The sequence below is a fragment of the Bison bison genome, unplaced genomic scaffold (genome assembly GCF_000754665.1).
Source record: "Bison bison bison isolate TAMUID 2011002044 unplaced genomic scaffold, Bison_UMD1.0 scf7180017859304, whole genome shotgun sequence".
Taxonomy (NCBI): Eukaryota; Metazoa; Chordata; class Mammalia; order Artiodactyla; family Bovidae; genus Bison; species Bison bison.
In genome coordinates this window covers 947,634-970,904 of record NW_011489876.1, presented here as the reverse complement: position 1 = coordinate 970,904, position 23,271 = coordinate 947,634, and the positions used below count along the sequence as shown (strand labels likewise).

General features: G+C 44.7%; 1 protein-coding gene across 1 annotated transcript in view; it reads left to right on the top strand.

Annotated features, from left to right (window-relative positions):
- Positions 1 to 17,135, top strand: part of SH3GL3 (SH3-domain GRB2-like 3) — a 55,109-nt gene extending 37,974 nt beyond the window's left edge. The window contains exon 8 of the mRNA XM_010830925.1: positions 16,465 to 17,135. Coding sequence (XP_010829227.1) covers positions 16,465 to 16,670 — 206 coding nt within the window. The 3' untranslated portion in view covers positions 16,671 to 17,135. The remainder of the gene's footprint in view (positions 1 to 16,464) is intronic.
- The last annotated feature ends 6,136 nt before the right edge of the window (positions 17,136 to 23,271 follow it).

Genomic DNA, 23,271 nt, shown 5'->3' with positions numbered 1-23,271 from the left:
GCTGCTAAGTCCCATCAGTCGTGTCCGACTCTGTGCGACCCCATAGATGGCAGCCCACCAGGCTCCCCGTCCCCCTGGGATTCTCCAGGCAAGAACACTGGAGTGGGTTGCCATTTCCTTCTCCAGTGCATGAAAGTGAAAAGTGAAAGTGAAGTTGCTCAGTCATGTCCGACTCTTAGCGACCCCATGGACTTCAGCCCACCAGGCTCCTCCGTCCATGGGATTTTCCAGGCAAGAGTACTGAGTGGGGTGCCATTGCATAGTAGTGTGTATACCCAATTCATCCCACTCCTGCCTTCCTCCCTTGGTGTCTGTACATTGTTCTCTATGTGTCTCTATTTCTGCTTTGCAAATAGGTTCATCTCTAACATTTTTCTAAATTCCACATATATGCATTAATATACAATATCTGTTCTTCTCTTTTTCTGACTTACTTCACTCTGTATGACATTCGCTGGGTCCATCCGTGTCTCTGCAAATGGCACAGTTTCGTTCCTTTTTATGGCCAAGTGATATTCCATTGTCTATACATACTCCAACTTCTTTATCTATTCATCTGTTCATGGACATCCAGGTTGCTTCCATGTCCTGGCTATTGTAAATAGTGCTTCAGTGAACACTGGGGTGCATGTGTCTTTTGGGATTATGGTTCTTTCTGGGTATATGCCCATGAGTGTGGTTGCTGAGTCATATGGTAGTTCTATATCTTACAGATTTTTCATTTTATCTTGTTAAGAAATAATACTGGGGAATGTCAGCAAATGTTCAAGAGCATCAGGAAAGATTTCTTTCCAAGATTCTTGATCGGAGGGAATCGGGCCAGCAAGTGGTTGCAAAGGGAGTCTGTTGTACGCATCTGACTTGGAAGAAGAAAGCGGTGATAGGACAGTCCGTTCCTTGGCCTCCTCATCCAGACTGTGTGTGTAGTACTCTGTCCCCTCCTTCTTGGCCAGTAGCTCAGTCCCCAGGCAGATTAAGTTGTTAGCTGGGTGATGGTCAGCCAGAGATCACAGATGTGTAGAAGATGGCTTTTAGGAAGGCTCAGTATCCACAACTGGATTCTCCATTATAGCACACTGCATGCCATGCCACCGTGTAACATCTGCCTCTACTTTAGTCCCCATCCCCAGCCCTGGGCTTCCTCGTTGATTCGTGGGTAGAATTTGCGAGTGTGAAGGCGTCCCGTACTGTTTGTTTCTAAGGCACAGTTTCAAAAGAAAATGGCATTTTATAGCCGGCATTAATGGGAAATTACTTTCCATTAGGATTCTGAATGATTTGCACATAATGTTTATAAAGTAAAGGAAAAATGTCAAGCATTTCACTAACAATTTAAAGCAAAGCTCCTAGGACTCTGCCAGAAATGAATTCCAAGAACATTTTCTTCATCATTTCTTCTTTCTAAAGAAAAAAAAAAAAACAGAGGTGGGGGAAGATGAAAGGACGTAGATCAATTAGGCTGAATCCATGGTGGGACTAAGATGGAATCTTTGATAATATGGTTTCTAGGTACTTAAGAGAATGAATAAAGTGAGCCAAAAAAGGGAGAGGGGGGTGGTGGTGGAAATCACATCTTGAAATGATGGATTGCAGACAAAATCCAAGTTTAGGCTCTGGCGAGGAGAAACCGCTGCCTGTCCAAGCCCCTGAGTGTGGGGTCATGAGGCTTCATCGGAGTATGCTGCCTCTTTGTCCCCAAAGAGAAAGGGAGGCCAAGAAAAGTCTTCGCGCTAAAATGTGTGCCTGGGTCGTTCCCAGAAAACCCTTGGTTTTCAGGAAAATATTAAAGGAACTTGCGACCTATGCTTAGGCATCTTCCCTACCTTGGGTAAGTCGTCACTTGCTGAATTCTAAATGTAAAGACTAGAGAACAGAGGCCATTGTACATTTTTAAATCAACTCACTTATTTATGAAGGCCTTCTCTTTTCTAATTTTATTTATGTTTTTATTTTTGGCTGTGCTGGATCTTCATTGCTGCAAGCGGGCTTTCTTTAGTTGCGGCACGTGGACTTTTCATTGCGATGGCTTCTCTTGTTGCGGAGCATGGGCGCTAGGTGTGAGGGCTTCAGTAGTTGCGGCTCCTGGGCTCTAGAGCACAGGCTCAGTAGGCGTGGTGCATGGGCTTAGTTGCTCCATGGCATATGGGATCTTCCTGGACCAGGGATCGAACCTGTGTCCCCTGCACTGGCAGGTGGGTTCTTATCCACTGTGCCACCAGGGAAGTCCCTAAGGAGGTTTTCTTTTGCACTGCGGTTCTTAAAGAGGGCGCCACTTTGTCTAATCACAACTGAGGGTTAATATGGACCAAACTGAGACTGACGTTAATGTGGAAGGCAAAGATGAGTGAACAAGTGTGGGTTTCAAACATGTGCTCCAGGCATTTCAGAGCGAGGTGAAATAAATCTCTCAAATGATGTATATTAAGACATTCTAACTCCCTTTGGGTATAAAGAGACTTTTTATAAATTCCTTGACACTTCTTAGGGGGCTCGGATGTAATGTCTAGGGCTTAAGTCCTTCCCCTCATTGGAGTGAAATCTCTAGGATTACATTAGAAAATAAACATTTATTCAGAAGTAAAGTGTGAAGTGTGAAACTTAAAGAAGACGAGCACTCTGCAAATAGAAATGGATGTATTTTTAACCCGAATTTCCAAAGAGGAAATTAAAATTTCACACAGCAGTGACAACGGTGATTGCTCGGTCAGCAGGTCCTTTTTTACTCTTTCTCTCTTGTCCTTCCCACTCTTTCCTTGGTCTTTTTTTCCCTTGCCATCAGCCTGTCTGCAGTCTCCATGTCTGTATATTATCAGTAATAGTTCAGAGTCAGAGTTATAGTCAGAGATATAAGCAAAAAATGGGAGTCTCTTGTTGGAATTCAGAATTCTGGCACTTATTTGCTGTGTGACTTTGGGAGAGTTTCTTAACATCTCTGGACTGATTTATACTTGTTCCTAAATGAAGTGATTGGACTCAATACATTCCAGGTTTATTTTCCAGCTCTAAATTCTGTGGCTTCAAAATTTATCTTTTATGAGTACTCAGCATTCTTACAAATTTGCAAAGTGCACAGACTGAACATTTTTATATTTTCTGTATTTTAAAAAATACTATTAAAAATTAAAGTGTGAGCTCTGATTATTATTCTTGATCAATAGGCATTGATGTGAGAAAGGGGGAAGGGTCCTTTTTTTATTCTTTATCTCAAGAAAGCTTCAGAGGGAAAAGTTTTCTTGCTGCAGGGGATGGTTTCCTGTAACTCTGCTAAATAGTCTGTAAAAAGAGTGTTTGAAAAGCCTGTTGGACATAATTTCCAATTTAGTTGTCAAAATTTTAATACTCCTTGGCTGAAATGGTTCTATTATCTCAGATGCATATTTTAAAATCTTAGCATATATTCTACAATGATATGCTTGGTCTTTAAGCTAAAACTTAAAATAATGTTATCTAAATATTCATTTATGTACTTATGTTTTTAAAAAAATAGTCAAGTGAAGTCAGTCTCCAAGGATTACAAACAGAGCGGCCATGGAGCACAGTTCCAGTGGGCCTTGTGTTGGAATCCACGTGGGTGACACCCCCTCTGGAGTTGTTGAGTGGGTGTGGCCTCAGGTGCAAATCCTGATGCCAGATTATGGGAAAGTCTTCCCAGGTGGCTCAGTGGTAAAGGATTTGCCTGCCAACAACAGGAGACATGGGTTCAATCCCTGGGTCAGGAAGATCCTCTGGAGAAGGGAATGGCAACCCACTCCAGTATTCTTGCCTGGGAAAAAGAGGAGCCTGGTGGGCTACAGTCCATGGGGTCACAAAGAGTCAGATGCCACTAAGCAACTAAACAACAACAACAACGAGAAAACAGCGAGGCCAGTGATGTCTGACTGCAGACCTCCAAGTCAGGAGCACCGCAGGCAGAGGAGTCTGTAGCGGATAGAGTAAATGCTCACCCTGTCCAAATTGCAGCCGCTTGTTGCCCGAGAATGTGGACCAAGGATAGCCAGCCCTTAGGATTTTTCCAAGAGAAGCCAGAAATCACATATTTATGTGCAATCTCCTGATTTTTAAATACTGGCAACTAATCCACACTGTACAAAGCAAGGAGCCGGCCAAGCAAAACACCGTCTGCAAACTGATCCCCCTGCCAGTGGCCAGGAAGCCACCTCTGATTAAGGCCGCTGTTCGTCTTCTCCTTTCCCTTAACTCAGAGTGGCAAAGGCAACCCACACGCCCTGGACCCGGTTGTAGCAGAGGGCTCACCTCCCAGGAAACTTTGCTAAATAATGGGCCACAGCTTCCGAGAAGTCTGTGCAAGTCATCTTGGTACACAAGGGAAAGCTTTGTTAGTGAATGGAGGAGGGCACAAACATCACTAATTAAATCCATCTCCTGTAATCTGTGAGTGGTAGAGGATTGGTATTAAGGTAAAAACAAATTACAGGTGCTTATTTTTATAGATTATAATAATTAAGCTTGAGTTCCACTGACAAGTTATTTTAACAAATCACATCTCCTATGGATAAATACAGAGTTCTTATTTCTAGATTATTCATAAACCTTTACTAGACCATACTCACTAGTTTATGACTTAACTGTCTTAGCTCAAGCTGCTATAACAAATACTAGATCAAGTGGCTTAAAACAACCAACATTTATTTCTCACAGTTTCAGAGTCTGGGAAGTTCAAGATCAAGGTGCCGGCAGACTCGTTGTCGGGTGAGGGACCCCTTCCTGGTTTGCAGATGGCTGTCTTCTTGTCGTCTGTCCCTGGTGGCACTAATGCCATTTTCGAGGGCTCTACCCTCATGACCTTGTCATCCCCCAACATCCCCACCTGCTAATACCACCACTTTGGGGATTAGGACTTCAACATCTGAATATTGGGGGTACACAGACATTCTGTCCATGGCATTAGCCATAGATCTATACGTAAAATTCGCAGGTAAGGAAACCAGGGTCCAGAGGTGACCTCACCCAGAGCTAGAACCCAGGGATCCAAACTGTCTGTCTCATATGGTCTTACCAAATGAACGAAAATAGTCCTTTACAGATGTTGAACAAAAATGGGTTCTGTAGTATTCATCAGAGTTATATACCAATGCTGTATCTGGGTCAGCTCAAGCAAAAGTGTTAGCTTCAAAAAAATGTTTGCTGCCAGAGCTTGAGATTTTTGATCAATAAAAAAATGACAACTTTTGAAGGGAGCTTGAACCAGATATGCTGGTTCTAATTCAAGAGAGATGGTGCCTGGCCCAGGGTACACACTCAGTGTTTGAGTCTAAAGCAGAAATAGACTTGAAAGTTCCAAGTCCTTTTTGGGCCCAACCCGTTAAGAGATGAACTCTCTAGTTAGATGGTATGGGTGTAGTGAGTCTCTGGGTGGCTGACCATACTCCTCCTAACTGGCTGCCCATTCCACCTGCTGTCAGGTACCTTCCTTTCTCCCCATGGGTAGCAGAAGTCATATGCAGACACCTCTGCATTCCTGACTTGAGACCAGGAAGTGAGCAGAAAACAGGCTTACCCAGCCAGGACAGGTGTCACCTACCTTTCAGAGGAAGGCCCAAGTCCTGGCTTTTGCTCCATCCCTCTCAGTCAGAATTCTGTCATCAAAAGAATAGGAATTCTCACCTTACCTGCAGAGGGTTATTCTGAGGATTATATCAGATCCTGTAAATAAGAGGTACTGGGCACACACGGTACTTGCTACATAGTGTAAGCGCCCAGGACACAGCAGTTGTTAACGTTTCATAACTGGTTATCTGATTTCCCAGCCTACAGCAGACTGGAAGGAGCAGATTAGAAAGGCATGGGGGACTGCTCCGGGAAGGCCCACTGTCGGCAGGAAAAAGTGACAGGTCGCAGCCTGATGACAAGGGAGGCAAGAGAAACACTATAAAGAGCAGGAACAAAATCTCTAAAAGGCACAGCAGTTTGGGGCATTTACTAAAAGACAAAGAACCCTCCTCAGGTCAGTAGCTTCTGTAGACTCTGTACCTTGTACGTTGATAGGCACGCATGTTGACAGCAGGTGTATGAATTTTACTTCTCTCTCCATCCGCTTCCCCGCTCACCACAAAGTAGGAGTGGGGGTTGTCGCTTGCCTTTCGATTGTGATGCTCTGACCAGATGCTTCCAGGTAATGAAATCCCTGAAGTCAGGGCCACCAGAGGAGACAAGAGTGCAGTGGGTTCCTTGGGTGATCTGAAAATACGGCAAATTCAAGGACATCAAAAGAGCTGTGACTTTTAGTGTCACGGAGAGAAGGATTTCCCTGCCCCTCTTACCACTTCTGCTCCCTCCTTGATCTTCTTCAAAGTCAGGGCGAGAAATATATTTTCGACAACAGGCTCCCAGGTCCTGGCTGGTGGCAGAGAGAGAGGGAGGGAGCACATGAGGTGGCCAGGCTGCAGAGACACCAGCACACCAGCTCTACGCTGGGGTCTAACCCACCACCCAGAATAGATGTCCATTTTTTTTTTTGCTTGTTACACTAAGTCTCATATATATGAACCTTCAAGTTGGGAACTTTCCAAGATGTGAATGTTCGCATTTCCAATCAGAGCTATCACAAGTTACTTCTCATGTCTGGCATACACTGTCGCGTGCATGCATCCTCCACAAGGAGCTGTGCTTGTGTGCACTTTACCGTACAGTCCTGTGTAGAGGACAGTAGTGCAGTGTCTTTATTTCAAGCCCGAATGTCCAGAAGCAAGTGTAAAAGCAGCAGTATATAGCTGATGAGTTAGTTGGTTAGCTAGGCTAACTTTGTTGGACTTACGAACAGACTGGACTTACAAATGCACTCTCGGAATGGAACTCATTCGTATGTATAGGGACTTAATGGTATTTTTGAAGCCTGAGCTGCTCACTTTGAAGCTGCACAGCGAGTAAGGCCCAGAAGGGCATCCCTCCAGTGACTGGCAGGGTGGGTGGGATGTGGGCAGACCTTCTAGGATCAGAGAAGGATTAAGGTGGAGAGCACTCGAAGAGCATCCCAGGCCTGGGAGCTCCAGGAGCCTGCCCTGCTGAGGACCCATGGTTCTTTCCAACCCAGCTGATGGACCACCCCGTTGACTGCAGTTGGCTCAGAAACCTAGTGGGCATAAACTCAGCATCCAACGATGTTCAGAGTGGGTGCATGCCACGGTGATCAAGAGCTCAGACTCTGGACCTAGATAGAGGTCAGATCTCAGCACTGATGCTTAAGTGCTTGGAACCCCAATTTCTCTCTACATCACATTGGGGGAAATAATAGTACCTCAGGCTTCCCAGGTGATTCAGCAGTAAAGAATCCGCCTGCCATTGTGGGAGATGCAGGTTCGACCCCTGGGTTGGGAAGATCCCCTGGAGGAGGAAATGGCAACCCACTCCAGTATTCTTGCCTGGGAAATCCATAGAAGAACCTGGTGGGCTACAGTCCATAGGGTCACAAAGAGTCAGACACGACTGAGTTACCGAACAACAATAATGACAAATGGTACCTCATCAAAGGGTTCCTCTGAGAATTAAGTTTGCTTATAGGCACTTAGAATGTTTTCCTGGCACATGGTAAATACTGAAAACTGAGGGTTAGTCTTCTATCTCTCCAGCTGACCAGGACTGTGGTATTCATTGTGGGACTGTGGCTACCAGAATAAAATGTGCCTGGCAGTTCTGTTCACGTGAGTAGCCCTTTGCATCAGGGACTTGAAGAGATAAAAGCTGGAGTCAGAGAAGAGTCTCCAGAGAATCTTCCTTCTGTTAAAACAAGAGGGGACCAAATATTGTCAGAAGCCGGTCCACATTATTGCCCAGAAGGGAGTGAAATTTCTTTTAGAGAGAACACGATTTCCCGACCTGTTGCATGTTGCCGATGCAGTACTGACTGACCGACCACCTTCCTTAAAATTCTTGTGGTTGGGTCTCTTTTTTTACTCCCTAATGGTGTGGAACAGAGCTTGAATAATAAATATTCAATAGGGACACTCCCTTCTCTCTGTTAAAATAATCTTTGTTTCAGTGCCTTAACAAGGAAGAGACTGTGTTTTCCCCACCTCTGCTCTCACATTACGTGAAGCCAGGCCTCAGGAGTGAGAGAAAATAAACACAGACTCCCCGGCCAGGGCAGGAGGAGGCAGCCTCCTCACTGGATGGCCCGGGGCTGGGGCTTCGGCTGCCAGGAGCTCACGTGCACAGATTCTCAGCGGGTTCAGGTGCCAAGTACCGTGCACAAGAAAGCTTGTACATGGAGGTGGTGGTGGAAGGTCCCAGGGGAAAGGGAAGTGGGTGTTCAGCAAAGATGCGGTGCTGGGTGGGACCCCTCCTTTCTTCGGGGAAGATCTGGGTAGAGGTGCAGCTTATCCTTGGGCGCTGGGCGCTCAGGCTCCTTGCACAGGTCTGCGCCAAGCACGGCCAGTTTGAAAAGATCCCACTGAGAACATGTCACCTCTTCTGCCTTCACTTCCAGCGTCCCATCTGTGGTGACACTGCCCTGTCTTTTGTGCAGAGGGAAAGTTCACACACTGTCACGGAGCGAGCACAAACTCGATTCCTCTTTAACCAAACTTGCTCGTGAGCCTCCCTTCAGACCGATGGCGGAAACAACTTAATCTTTTTTCCATTTCTACTGTTGGCCAAAAGAAAAAAAAAATTAATCTTTTTTCCATTTCTTCTAATGGTGGAAAAAAACGTAATCTGGCCATTTCAAGGTAACTCAGTCTCTTCCAATAGAAAGTGCAGACTGTCCATTTATTGCTTGCTTGATTCAGGATTTAAACCTGGTCAGTTCAGCTAAAATTTCCTGCCAGGGCTATTGGTTTTTCCTCCAAGGCTCTCTCCTACCTCCTTCTGTACCCTCAAGATGTTGCCTGGGTACAGGGGGTGTTTAGGGAACATCATGGTGATGGGTGGGGAAGCTTGTCAGGGTTTTAACTGCTTCCACAGAGGAGACTTATCACACCAGGTCTGGGCCCGGGTCAGGGGCCCAAGGCTTTGCCCTTGGGTTACTGGACCTCTGCACTGGGAGCCTGTGCACCCACGCCCAGGCCATCTCTGGTCCAGATGCCCCCTCAGCACTTCCTCACTTCCTGCCTGGTCTTGAGAAGATGTGTTCACAGTGCATGAGGCCCAGGTGACCCCCTCAGGCACCCTCTCTGTTTAATTACATGTGAGGGTGCTCAGTGGCTTCACTTGTGTCCGACTCTTTGCGACCCTGTTGACTGTATCCTTCCAGGCTCCTCTGTCCATGGGGATTCTCCAGGCAAGAATACTGGAGTGGGTTGCCATGCCCTCCTCTATTGTATCCTTCCAGGCTCCTCTGTCCATGGGGATTCTCCAGGCAAGAATACTGGAGTGGGTTGCCATGCCCTCCTCTAAGGGATCTTCTGGACTCAGGGATCGAACCTGCATCTCCTGCATTGCAGGCAGATTCTTTACCACTGAGTCACAGGGGAAGCGCCTGTTTAATTACACAACCCACCATTTCCACTGTGCTCAGCACCCCCAAGTCTAGAGCTCTTTGAAGCCTACCTTCTCCTACAGTTCCAGTGGGAAGTGGGGCCAAGACCCCCACCCCAGGGTGGGATCAGGAAGCATCTCAGCCTTTTCAAACTGCTGTCTTCTTCCACCTCTTCCCTGATTCCAGGAGGTGCTCTTGTCTCTTTTCTGGTGGCAAGAAACAGTCCCTCCCTCCCCACGCTTGTAAGACAAATCTCTGTGCTCCGAGTTCTTCAACCTCTGGTTCCTTGGAACCCAGAAGTCGCTCCCCACCCCAGCTTCAAATCTCATAAAAGGCTCAGGCATGAAAGCCCGAAAGCCTCAGCGTCCACACCATCTCACAACTGAAATGGCATTATTTTGGAACTTACCAGTTAAACATCGCTCCCTCATGTGTGGGTTCCACTCTCTCCCTAAAGTACAGAAGGCCATGGCTTTCTGGGTTGGGGGCCCCAGACGGCCAAGACGACCCAGCATGACGAAGGCATCAGATGATACTTCCCAATATCATCTTGCTGCATGTACAGTTCAGAACAGTGGGCCGAGCTCTGCTGGGGGTGGACCTACCTGGTGCCTGCACTGTTGTTAAGAACTGTGTTCAGTGGGTGGATGTTGGGGGTGGGGGGACAGTGGAGAGGCTGGGAAGAACCCAGCACTCACACCTCACTGGAGTTGGGGAACTCTTGCCCAGGGGCTCTCCACTCCTGGGTCTTGGGACAGACGCCACGTTTGGGGTTGCTTTGCTGATGGAGTGTGATGTGAGTGCTGGTCGAGGTCCAGCTCTTAGGAGACAGAAGTGGGAAGTGTGGCAGTGGTCCCTCACCTGGAGTAAATGAAGCGAGACGGGAGGGATGTGTCTCTCCCTCCACTGGTTCAGAGCGTGTGTGCAGCGAGGGCACACGTCTGCATGCATAGGCGGGGGCTGGGATAAGTGCATGTCTGCCATTTAGTATTTATTTCAGTCATCACAGGTAGCTTACAAAGTGAATGGAAGGAAAAATAGAGTGGCCAAAAAGTTCATTCGGGTCTTCCCATGCGATGTTATGGAAAAACCAAAACTAATTTTTTGGCCAACCTAACATATGTATACACACACACACACACACACACACACAGCCCTGTAGTCAGTGTGATAGCCTATGAAGTTTCTTGGCAAGACTTAGCGGCATAGAGCATGTAGGAGGTGACATCAGGAGAGGCGGTCACAGGCGGAGCCCTGGTATCTTTCTGGCTTTGCCATTAGCTCTGGGGCCAGGCTGTTGTGACCTCTGAGGGGCACATACTGCCTCTTCTTCAAAAAGAAAGCTTGTGGAAGACCACGAAAGACCCTTTTAGCACGGGCGTTTTGTGTTCCAGAAAATGCCTCCCAAAACCATCATGAGGCTTGGCAGTTGACTCCCTCTGTGTCAAAAACTGGTAGTGGAAGAAATGACAGAAGAATACTGATCATTTTAATAGACCACTCTGGAACAGTTATTCACTAGTAGAATTGACTTGGACTCAGCAGGTTGACTTGCTACAGGATTTCAGTGACCAGCTCCCATAGCCCCCCAGCCCACCTAGATCTGAGCTGTATTTCTAAAGGAAAATGGAAAGTCTGGTCTGGAAACACACAATTCCCTAATGCTTTGAAATCAGTGAAGGTTATTCTGTTAACATTCAAGATCATGAACCAGGCCCCCTATTTAAATCCTCCTGCTTCCTGGTGGCTCAGTGGTAAAGAATTCACTTGCCAATGCAAGAGGGACAGGATTGATCTCTGGTCCAGGGAGATCCCTTAGAGAAGGAAATGGCAACTTGCTCCAGTATTCTTGCCTGGGAAATCCTATAGACAGGAAACTGGTGGGCTACAGTTCATGGGGTGGCCAAGAGTTGGACATTACTGAGCGACTAAACAATCCCCAATTCCTGTCATTACGACAAAAGGAATATACAAACTTGGGGTGGGATAGGGTTCTGTCATTGGAAGGAGCCGTCTACATGCTGGAAGCATCAGGAAGATTCTAGAAATAATGAGGCAGGGGGCCCAGATTTTAAAATGCTGACCTACCTGGAAGTCACACCTGGGAAGGAGCTTCCCACCTGAAGAGGAAGAACAGCCTCCCCTCCCCAGCCATGACTCCCCACCCCCCTTCCCCCGCTAGCTTCCAGAGGCTCCCAGCCTCTTGCCAAAGGACTTGGAGCAAAAGAGGGCCATGGGGCTGGTGGTTCACAACCTCTCTTGGAAATTGGAAACACCTGAGAAATTTTGTAAACTCCAGTGTCTGGGTCCCATTGCCAGAGCTTCTGATTTAATTGGTCTGGGGTCAGCCCAGGCAGAGGGTGTTTATCCTGCCTCCAGATTGAGAACCACTGCAGCAGGAAGGCAAGAGGGGACCATCTCAGTCCAACTGGGGAACTTCACTGACAGATGCTCCCTAAGCGAGGTGCCGGGGTGGGGCTTGGCTCTCACTCTCACGTGGGGTGGAAGGTTAGCAGTGGGGGTGGTACTGAGGGTGGCACTGAGGGAGGCCCGCCCCCAGAGAATAGGTGCTGCTGGCTGAATTTTCTGCCACTTACTGGCCCCTCCCCTGGACAAAGCAGCTTCTCATTTGACCAGCCCCAAATTTATCTTCTTCTTTACTTGGCTGGGAAAGACTTGTTGAGGAAAGAACACAGTCTCTAGCAGAACTTGTTTCAACTTGTACTTAAAGTCTGGATGGGTAGAGGAATAAGAACGTTTCATAATAATAGAAAGAGGAAATTGAAATGGAAAAGGAACTCTTGTTTCAGAGCACAGACTGTAGAGCACAGGCTCACTGGTTGTGGTACACAGGCCTAGTTGCTCTGCTATGTGTGGGATCTTCTGGGACCAGGGATTCAACCCATGTTCCCTGCATTGGCAGGTGGATTTTTAACCACTGCAAGGTCAAGTAGCACGTGCTGAGGTAGAAGCTGTAGCAAGTGATGTAGAAGCTGCAGCAAGTTATCAGGAAGATCTAGCTAAGATAATTCATGAAGGTGGCTACGCTAAAGAAGAGATCTTCAGTGTAAATGAAACAGCTTTCTATTGGCAGAAGGTGCCATCTAGGACTTTGATAGCTAGAGAAGAAAAGTCAGTGCCTGGCTTCAAAGTTTGAAAGGTCAGAGTATCTCTCTTATTAGGGGCTATTGCAGCAGGTGACTTTAAGTAGAAGCCAATGCTTATTTACCATTCTGAAGATCTTAAGGCATTTAAGAATTATGCTAAATCTACTCTGCCTACGTGAGGCTTCCCTGGTGCCTCAGTGGTAAAGAATCTGCCTGCCAATGCAGGAGACACGGGTTTGATCCCTGGGTCGGGAAGATCCCCTGGAGAAGGAAATGGGGACCCACTTAAGTATTCTTAGCCTGGAGAATTCCATGAACAGAGGAGCCTGGCGGGCTGCAGTCCATGGAGTTGCAGAGTCAGACACGACTGAGCGACTGAACAACAACATAGCTACCACATATAGTGATCCATCTAATGAATCTGGGCAAAGTAAATGGAAAACCTTCTGGAAGGGATTCTGCTTGCCATTAAGAATGTTTGTGATTCATGGGGAGAGGTCAAAGTATCAACATTATCAGAAGTGGCTTTCATTCCCCACGCATGACTTTGCGGGGTTCAAGACTCCAGTGGAAGAAATAACTGCAGATGTAGTGGAAAGAGCAAGAGAATGAATAGAATTCAAAGTGGAGCCTGAAGATGTGACTGAACTGCTGCAACCTCATGACAAAACTTGAACAGATGAGGAGCTGCTTCTGATAAATGAGCCAAGAAAGAGGTTTCTTGAGATGGAATCTACTGATGATGCTGTGAAGACTGTTGAAATGACAACAAAGGATTTACAGTATTACATAAACCTAGTTGATAAAGCAACAGCAGGGTTCGAGAGGACTGACTCTAATTTTGAAAGAAGTTCTACTGTGGGTAAAATGCTATCCAACAGCATTGCCTGCTACAGAGAAATTGTTTGTGAAAGGATGAGTCAATCCATGAGGCAGACTTCACTCTTGTCTTACTTTAAGAAGTTGCCACAGCCACCCAACCTTCGGCAGCCACCACCCTCATAAGTCAGCAGCCATCAACACCAAGGCAAGACTCTCCACCCCCAGAAATGATTGACTTGTTGAAGGCTCAAATTATGGTTAGCATTTTTCAGCAATAAAGTATTTTAAGATTAAGGTGTATACATTGTTTTTTTAGATACAATGCTATTTACAGGATGGTGTAAACAGCTTTTATATGTATTGGGAAACCAAAAAAATGTGTGTGACTTGCTTTATTGAGATGTTTGCTTTATTGCAATGGTCTGGAACCAAATCTGCAATATCTCTAAGGGATGCCGGTAGAAGAGTAATAGAGAGGAACTTGCTTTACTAATTACTTTTACTTTTTGTTGTTGTTGCTAAGTCGTATCAGACTCTTTGTAATCCCATGGTCTGTAGCATGCCAGGCTCCCCTGTCCTCCACTATCTCCCAGAGTTTGCTCAAATTTATGTCCAGTGAGTCAGTGATGCTATCTAACCATCTCATCTGCTGCCCGTTCTTTTGCCTTCAATCTTTCCCAGCATCAGGGTCTTTTCCAATGAGTTGGATCTTCGTATCAGGTGGCCAAAGTGTTGGAGATTCAGCTTTAGCATCAGTCCTTCCCATGAATATTCAGGGTTGATTTCCTTTAGGATTGACTGGTTTGATCTCCTTGCAGTCTAAGGGACATTTACTTTAAAGCTAGACTATTTAAAATGGTGTGGTACAGTTACTGAAATACATCAGTGGGGAAAGTAGAAAATGCTAAAATAGATCCAAGTGCACATAAGACAAAAGTAGGATTGAAATCAGTTGAGAATAATGGATTATTACTATTTAATAAATTGCATTCAGATAGCTGCTTAAACATTATTAAAAATATATAATATCTTTATTTGCAAAAATCTAAATGGATTTAAGGAGAGCATCTTCACATTAAAAATTAATTTTAAAAAATTACTGGGATAAATTTAGTTGAATATTTATATATAACTGTGGAAGGGAAACCATGAATGGAAAGTTTCATCACTTTGCTTATGTGGTTTAAAATTTCTGCATGGATGGCAAAATAAAACAGAAACCCCCATCCCTGCCCCACCCCCAGTACACACTCCAAAAACAAAATGAAAGGGAAAAAAATACAGATAATAAGCTGGAAATAGTGTATATATCAAACATGACAGATACGAGGTTAATATTTATAGTATGAAAGTCCATAAATATTAGGGGCACCTAATACTTTTAAGACAAAGAAAATAGAAAAATATACTGTAGTAAATTTTAAAAGTCTTAGAAAAAGTTATGTCTATGAAGAGCTAATTTCCTTCTAGAAGTTTACCCTCAGGAATTAAATGTACATATTTATAAATACACATATATTACGATATTTTTCAAAGAGTTACCAATGAATGCCAAGAGGAAACAAATGGGCAAATGAAAAGGAAGGAATATAGAAGGGAAGAGAGAGAGAAAGAGGAAGGAAGGAAAGGAAGACCTTTAAATATCCTACAAGAGGGTATCAGTTAAAGAAATTATGTTAGGGACTTCCCTGTGGTCCAGTGGTTAAGACTCTGAGCTCCCAATTCAGGGAACAGGGGTTTGATCCTTGGTCAGGGAATTAATATCCCATGTGCCACACCACGCGACCAAAACAATAAAGAAATTATGTTATCCTGATATAGTTGACAGCTGTTCAGTAATTAAAAGTAACCTGGAAAATGTTCATCGTAATATAATAGGAATATTCTTTTATGAAAATAACTATATGTTAAATACATACACAAATATATTCATAAAGTTATCTGGAAACTTCTATGCCATCACGTTAATTTAACACTGGTAACCTCTTCATTGGGGCTTCCCAGGTGGCACTAGTGGTAAAGAACCTGCCTGTCAATGCAGGAGTTGTAAGAGATGTGGGTTTGATTCCTGGGTCCAGAAGATCCCCTGGAGGTGGGCATGGCAACCCACTCCAGTATTCTTGCCTGGAGAATCCCGTGGTCAGAGGAACCTGGAGGGCTACAGTCCATGGGGTCACACAGAGTCAGACAGGACTGAAATGACTTAGCACACACACACGCACCTCTTCATTAGCATGTATTTATTCTCTCAATTTTGCATGTATTTACTGTCTCTTTTTGTCTTTCTCTTTTTACCGTGTTTAGTTTTGGTTTTGAAATGAAAAAATAATTACGTTAAAAATGTTGTCCTGAGAACTACCGGCTTGCTACAACAATCCCAAGGCTGCAGGCTGGTCTGTAGAGATTCTGCTCTTGTCTGTCTAGTCTCACACCCTGCCATGTTCCACCCCCTGGTTACCAGCTCTAGGAATATGGCCCTGATCATCCAGGCCTTTTCTGCTTCCTTCTTCTCTGAGTTATAGGTGATACACTACCTCGTCTTTGTTGTTTTGTTGTTGTTGTTGTTTTAGCCTTGGTTTCTTATCAATTTATTTTATTTTTTGGCCACACTGTGTGGCACGCGGGGATCTTAGTTCCCTGATCCGGGATTGAACCCGCGTCCCCTGCGTTGGAAGCATGGAGTCTGAACCGCTGGACCACCAGGGAAGTCCCTCATCTTTGTTCTTCAGATGTTTCTCATGTGTTGTCCACTCTCCAGAAAGGAACTATGAGCTCCCTGAGGGCAGGAGTTAGGCCTTGTAAAATTCTGCACCTCCCTTGGGCTTCAGGCAGAGCTGAACAGCTGCTTAAAGAACAGGGGCTGGGCCTGAATTTTTCTGGCTAGGAGAACTGATGAGAAAAGCCATGCGCTCAGGAGGTCAGCTAGGGGAGGAGGGAGAGCTGAGGAGGGCAGAGGCCACAAGTGCAGGGCCCACAGTGGGTGCCGAGCCAGCCTTGTCCTGGAAAGGCAGGCAGGGGCCTGCTGTTCCTGGTCTCTGCAGCACCCCACGGATGCTCCGTCATGTTAACCATTTGCTTTTTGTCTCCACACGATGCGGACAGGTTCTAACGTTCCCATGGACCAGCCCTGCTGTCGTGGTCTCTATGACTTTGAGCCTGAAAACCAAGGAGAACTAGGATTTAAAGAAGGGGACATCATTACATTAACCAATCAAATAGATGAAAACTGGTATGAAGGAATTCTGCATGGGGAATCTGGCTTCTTCCCCATTAACTATGTGGAAGTGATTGTGCCTTTACCTCAGTAAATGTGATAACTCACACTCTCTCGGACATAAGTTTCATAACCGAAATGAATTCACACCAGTATTCTCAGCGTGGTTGTTCTGTGGCATTCTTGCTCTTTGACCAACTTAATGAGTTTTGTATGTGTGGTTCTCTTTATAATGTATTTTGTATCAGTTTAATTCGTATAAATGATTTTCTTGTCTTGGCTCCATGGAAATACAGTTTTCTTCTTTTGCTGATTGTCCTAAAAGTCACTGGTTAAATAAATGTATGTGCTTCTTGTTGCTAAAAATAAACAGCACCCGCTACCGCTCTGTCAGGGACTGGCCCATCTTCCTCAAGCTGTGATGGAAGACAACACTTGAAGCTAAGAATTGCTAAATAGTTTGTTTCCTGACATGACTGATGGCCTCCGGTCTTTCCCCTTCGTGTGTTTTCCTGACCTGTGAATCACCCAATAAACATGACGCACTGTGTTGGCAAAAGGCCTTGGTCATTCTTAATGTTGAATCGATTCCAAAATGCAGTCGTACAGCTGCGAATTCCTCCTGTGACCACCCTGACCTGGGGTGCAGGCTGGTGACTTGTTTGGCCTGTGGGATGGTAGCAGGCTGGATACCAATGGGGACTTGAAAAATACTCAAGTCTTTCCACCTGTACTCTGCACCTGTGCATTTCCATCACGAGAACATGCCCAAGCTAGCTGACTGCAGGGAGATGCATGGGCCAGAACTGAGTGACTCTAGCCAACCTCCAGACCTGTGCACGAAGGTAAGGAAGCAGACACTAACCCACCACAACTCTAAATATAAATAGCTACTAGATATTCTTTTGTTGTTGTTGTTTGCTTTCTTAATTTTTTAAAAATCTGGACCATTTTTAAAGTCCGTATTGAATTTGTTACTATTGCTTCCATTTTGTTTTGATTCTTTGGCTGCAAGGCATGTGGGTTCTTAGCTTCCTGACCTGGAATTGAACCTGCACTCTCCTATACCGTGTAAAAGCTGCGGTGATGTAGCTGGCACTACTGTACTTTTCAAGGTACTGTACTGTAAGAATAAAAATGTTTATTTTTTGTTTTTTTTTTAATGTAATATTTGTGTGAAAAGTATTATAAACCTATGACACTGCAGTACTATATAGCCTATTGTGTTAGTTGGGTACCCAGGCTAACTTTGTTGGATTGATGAGCAAACTGGACTTACGGACGCAGTCTTGGAATGGATCTCATTTGTATGTAGGGGACTTGGTGTAGAAAGCCTCTTATTTAATTTACAGTCCTGTAATTCTGAGCCCCTTTGGGCCTCCCATGGACCAATCTCGGATGATGAGTGATGATGTGGAGCATCTTTTCATATGCTCATTGGGCATATGTGTAGCTTTCGTGAGTGCCTCTTCAAATCTTTTGACCATTTTCAATTGTTTATTATTGACCTGTGAGAATTCTTTCTACGTTCTGTCTGTGTCTACATTTATATTAGTATGTTATTATTAGAGTGCCTTAATGTCGTTTGGTCTCAGTCTTAGAACCTCTGATAAGCTATGTTGGACAACTTCTTGGGCATCCTTTCGAGTGGGACACAGAATGTAGGGTAATCTTTAGTATTGGTGGCTGGAGTGGGTTGATTAACGGCCTCCAAAAAGAAATGTCTGAGTCATCATCTCCAGTACCTGAAAATGTGAGTTCAGAAATAAGGTCTTTGCAGATGGAGTCAAGTTAAAGGTCTTAAGGTGAGATCATCCTGGATTTAGGGTGGGCCCTGAATCCATTGGGGCTTCTCCAATGGCTCAACGAGTAAGGAAGCCACCTGCAATGCAGGAGACACAGGAGATACGGGCTCAATCCCTGGGTCGGAAAGATCTCCTGGAAAAGGAAATGGCAACCCATTCTAGTATTCTTGCCTGGAAAATCCCATGGACAGAGGAGCCTGGTGGGCTGCAGTCCTTGGGGTCGCAAGAGTCAGACATGACTGAGTGACCAAACACATGCGCTGAACCCAGTGACTGGTATCCAAAGAGAAAGGAGAGGGGGATTTGTCACAGAACCAGACATAGGGGAGCAGGCCACAGGTGGAGCATGTGAAGACAAAGATTGGAGTGGTGCTCCCAGAAGCCAAGGAAGAGGCGAGAAAGGATTCTCCTCAGAACCTTCAGGTGCTGCACGGACTTGCTGACACATTGACTTTGGACATCTGGCCTCCAGAAGAGTGGGCTAATTAGTTTCTGTTGTTTTGAGTCACCTAGCCACAGTCATTTGTTAGGACAGCCCTAGGAAACTGATGCAGCATTGTGTCAGTCACTCAGTCGTGTCCAGCTCTTTGTGACCCCATGGACTATAGCGTGCCAGGCTCCTCTGTTCATGGGATTCTCCAGGCAAGAAAACTGGAGTGGGTTGTGATGCTGTCCTGCATTGGCAGGTGGGTTCTTTACTGCTAGTGCCACCTGGGAAGCCTATTCAATCCTTATGTACATATTAATAACTGTCCATGTGATGCCACAGGCATGGTAATAACTGAGCACCCATAACGGGAGGACACGAGGCTGTGTTGCTCTCAGCTGTCACCACCTCTGCCTCTTGACTCTCCCAGTGCATCTAGATGCAACTCAGAAGATGATTGCTCTTCAAAGGCTCCTGTAACTCTGGAGATTTCAAGGATGGAAGGGCTGCTGCTCCTCAGAACCTTCACCAGAAGGGTGACACACTTTGGTCACCTTAAACTGATCATTGTGAAAACCACGGTCTGTGGTTTGCATACACTCCAGGAGGCAGCCCAGGGGCATACCTCACAGGGAGATGCCCCTCCGAGGGACCATCCCTGTGAGCTCACAGGCCAGAATCAGGTGATGTTGGGACTAACCCTGGCGGTCCTGTGGTTGGGAATCCATGCTTCCATTGTAGGGGCGTGGGTGTGATCCCTGGTCGGGGAACTAAGATCCTGCATGCTGTGTGGCACAGTCAAAAATAAATAAATAAAAATAAATTAGAAAAGAACAGGTGATGTTGACTCTCCCACAGGATAACCATAGTTGCCTTAGCTTCCTGGCAGTGTCATAAGATGACATTCACAGCGCACAGCTCTCTTCCTCTGTCACAAGGGCCACTGTCATCAGAGCAATGGCTACTGGTGTATCGCATCAACCCTGTGAGTCGCAGTTATGGGGGCAATTCCCTTCCTCAGCTTCCAGCACTCATAGAGAATTTGATATAGTATCCATTTAGTGGTTTCAGTGGGGAATGGGTAGTTTGAATACAACATTTGAGTTCAAATCATCTTTGATCTGAAGTCTCTACCTGATCTGACAGTTCATAGCAATATCAGGGTTTTTAAAAAAATTATTTATTTTTAATTGAAGGATAATTGCGTTATAATATTGCTTTGTTTTTCTGCTGTACATCAACATGAATTAGCCGTAGGTATACCTAGGGACTTCCTTTTTTAAAGAAAAAATTCTTTTCCATTTTTCTTGTTTATGCTTGTAGAACACTAGTCATTTTGTTCTCAATCTTCCTGACACCATACATGAATTTGGGGATACTTGTTTCACAGTTTTTTTTGGTTCTTTCTTGGTTTTTAAAAAACAATAAGAAAAATATACTTCTCTGGCACACATTTAATGAAACAGCGTTTAGCAATTTCTTGGGAAAGGCTGAATAAGACCCACTCACGCTTTGATGGTAAACCAGAGCCCCAGGCTAGGATTGAATGTCAGACTTCGCCGTGGAGGATTCAGGGGTGGGTGTGTCTTTCAGATTGAAGTTCACAATAAAAGAGCAAAAGAACAGAGCTGAGGAAACATCCTTTTGGCCAGAGCCACTCAACCCTATGAGCAAGTGGTGAAGACAGAAATCAAAAGTGCCTCACGATGATGGCTCCTCAGTGGTGGGTTTTTTTTTTTTTTTTTTTGAGAAAAAGAAACGTGTGATATTTTCACTGTTTAGGAGAAATTATACATATAGGGACTTCCCTGGTGGCTCAGACAGTAAAGTGTCTGCATATAATGTGGGAGACCTGGGTTTGATTCCTGGGTCAGAAGATCCTCTGGAGAAGGAAATGGCAACCCACTCCAGTACTCTTGCCTGGAAAATCCCATGGACAGAGGAGCCTGCTGGGCTGCAGTCCATGGGGTCGCAAAGAGTCGGACACAACTGAGAGACTAAACTTTCAAACTTTCACACGTATACTGCATGCACACTGGAGAATACACAGAAATTCCTTTTCTGATGAATGGATGTATGGATAGATGGTGGATGAGCTGGCTGTTTTCATCCACACTGTCTACTTCCATGGCTTCAAGTATCAACCACATGCTGATGAGTCATGAAGCTAAATCTCCAGCTCAGGTTGTCATCCTGATTCTAGACCCAGAGGGATTTCCAGCTCAGAATGTTCCAAGTTAAGTCATCATCTCTCACTCTCTCTCTTTCCACCCAATACACTCCTCTTCCTCTTACACTTCCAACTCCGCAAATGACACTGCCATCACCCATGGCCCATGCAGGAATCAGGGTTATCAACCTTGACTGTCTCTCTCTACTCTTTTAAGTAATTCACCAAGTCTTAAAAATTCTTTAACAACTGTCTCAAATCTTTCTATTTTCTTCTGTTTTCACTACCACTTGTACCAGCTTAGGCCATCATGAGCTCTTGCTTGAATTATTAAAAATACAGCCAGACAAAACATTCTTTGACATAAATCATACCAATATCAGTCTCCCAAGGCAACAGAAATAAAAACAAAAGTAAACAAATGGGACCTAATCAAACTTAGAAGCTTTTGCACAGCAAAGAAAACCATAAACAAAGAGAAAAGACAATCTACAGACTAGGAGAAAACATTTACAAGTGATGGGACCGACAAGGACTTAATTTCCAAAATAAACAAACAGCTCACACAAATCAACAACAAAAAACCAAACAATCCTATGGAAAAATGGGCAGAAGATCTAAATAGACATTTCTCTACAGAAGACACACAGATGGCCAACAGGCACATGAAAAGATGCTCAACATTGCTAATTATCAGAGAAATGCAAACCGAAACTACAATGAGGTACCACCTCACACCAGGCAGAATGAAAGTTTGAAAACGTTAATCACTTAATCGTGTCCGACTCTGAGATCCCATGGACTATAGCCCACCAGATTCCTCAGTCCATGGGATATCCCAGGCAGGAATACTGGGGTGGATAGCCATTTCCTTCTTCAGGGGATTTTTCTGATCCAGGGATTAAACCCTGTTCTGCATTGTAGGCAGATTCTTTTCCATCTGAGCCACCTCTACAAATAACAAATGCTGGACAGGGTGTGGGGAAAAAAAAGAAACCCTCCTATATTGTTGGTGGGAATGTAAGCTGGTGCAACCACTATAGAAAACAGTATGGAGATTCTTAAAAAAAAAAAAAGCAAGTTTAGTTCATAGCTGAAATATCACTTCTCCTACGACATCTTTAAAAGCCCCATGATTGAATTAGTTGCCATCCTATGCAAAACTTTTCTAGCTCCTTGTGCTTATATCTCTGAAATCATTTATCACACTGTATCTCATTTACTCCTCCAGGCAGGGCTGTATCTTATCATGCCATTGTATTCCCAGGACCTAGACATACCTGGCAAAAATTTAATATATATTGCAAAAAATATAAATATTGCATTTTGCTACATTGAACTGAATTGTTCTTTAAGCCTAAAACTGACCAGATGTGAATGGTTGCATCTGAAGGAATTTAGTTCTTCATACTCATCCATAGAAGATTTTTGCCCAAGCCGTGGTAAAGAAGGGATAAAAATGCTTAATTGGCTATCTAAACTCTCCTGAAGTTAAGTGTGTTTTGCAAAATGTAATACATAGAAATGTTTTTATTGAACTTATATTTGAAAAAAGACTTTTCAAGTATTTCTTTGTGGTGTTTCCAACCCAAATATTGCCAAGCGGACAGAGTAAGGAACATGTAAGGAAGCAGACTAAACAGGCGGGTCTCATTCTGCAGTGCGGGGTGAGATGTGCAGTGCAGCATGGGAGAAAATGCTTTGGGGCACAACTCTTCTTGACAACTTGTAAGAAAACTGGTATCACATTTTTAAACAGTTAAGTGTACAGAGTACTTTGTACTCTGTTCTTTTTGCTCAAATGAATCAATTCTGGAAAAAAAGCCTGGTCTCCTGGAATTGTCAGAGATGATGTGCTAGGTGTGAACTTTTTTTATTGAAGGATAATTGCTTTACAGTGTTGTCATGGTCTCTGCCATACATCAATGTGAATCAGTTATATATAGATATATATATACACACTTAGCCTGGAAAATTTCATGGACAGAGGAGCCTGGTGGGCTGCAGTCCATGGGGTTGCAAAGAGTCGGACACGACTGAAGCAACTTAGCATGCATATATATATACACACACATATTTATATATGTATATATATGTAAGTGTGAAAGTGTTAGTCGCTGAGTCGTGTCCGACTCTTTGCGACCCTGTGGACTGTTGCCTGCCAGGCTCCTCTGTCCATGGAATTCTCTAGGCAAGAATACTGGAGTGGGTTGCCACGCGCCTGCCTCCAGGAAATCTTCCCGACCTAGGGGTAGAACCCATGTCTCCTGTGTGTCCTGCATAGGCAGGCGGG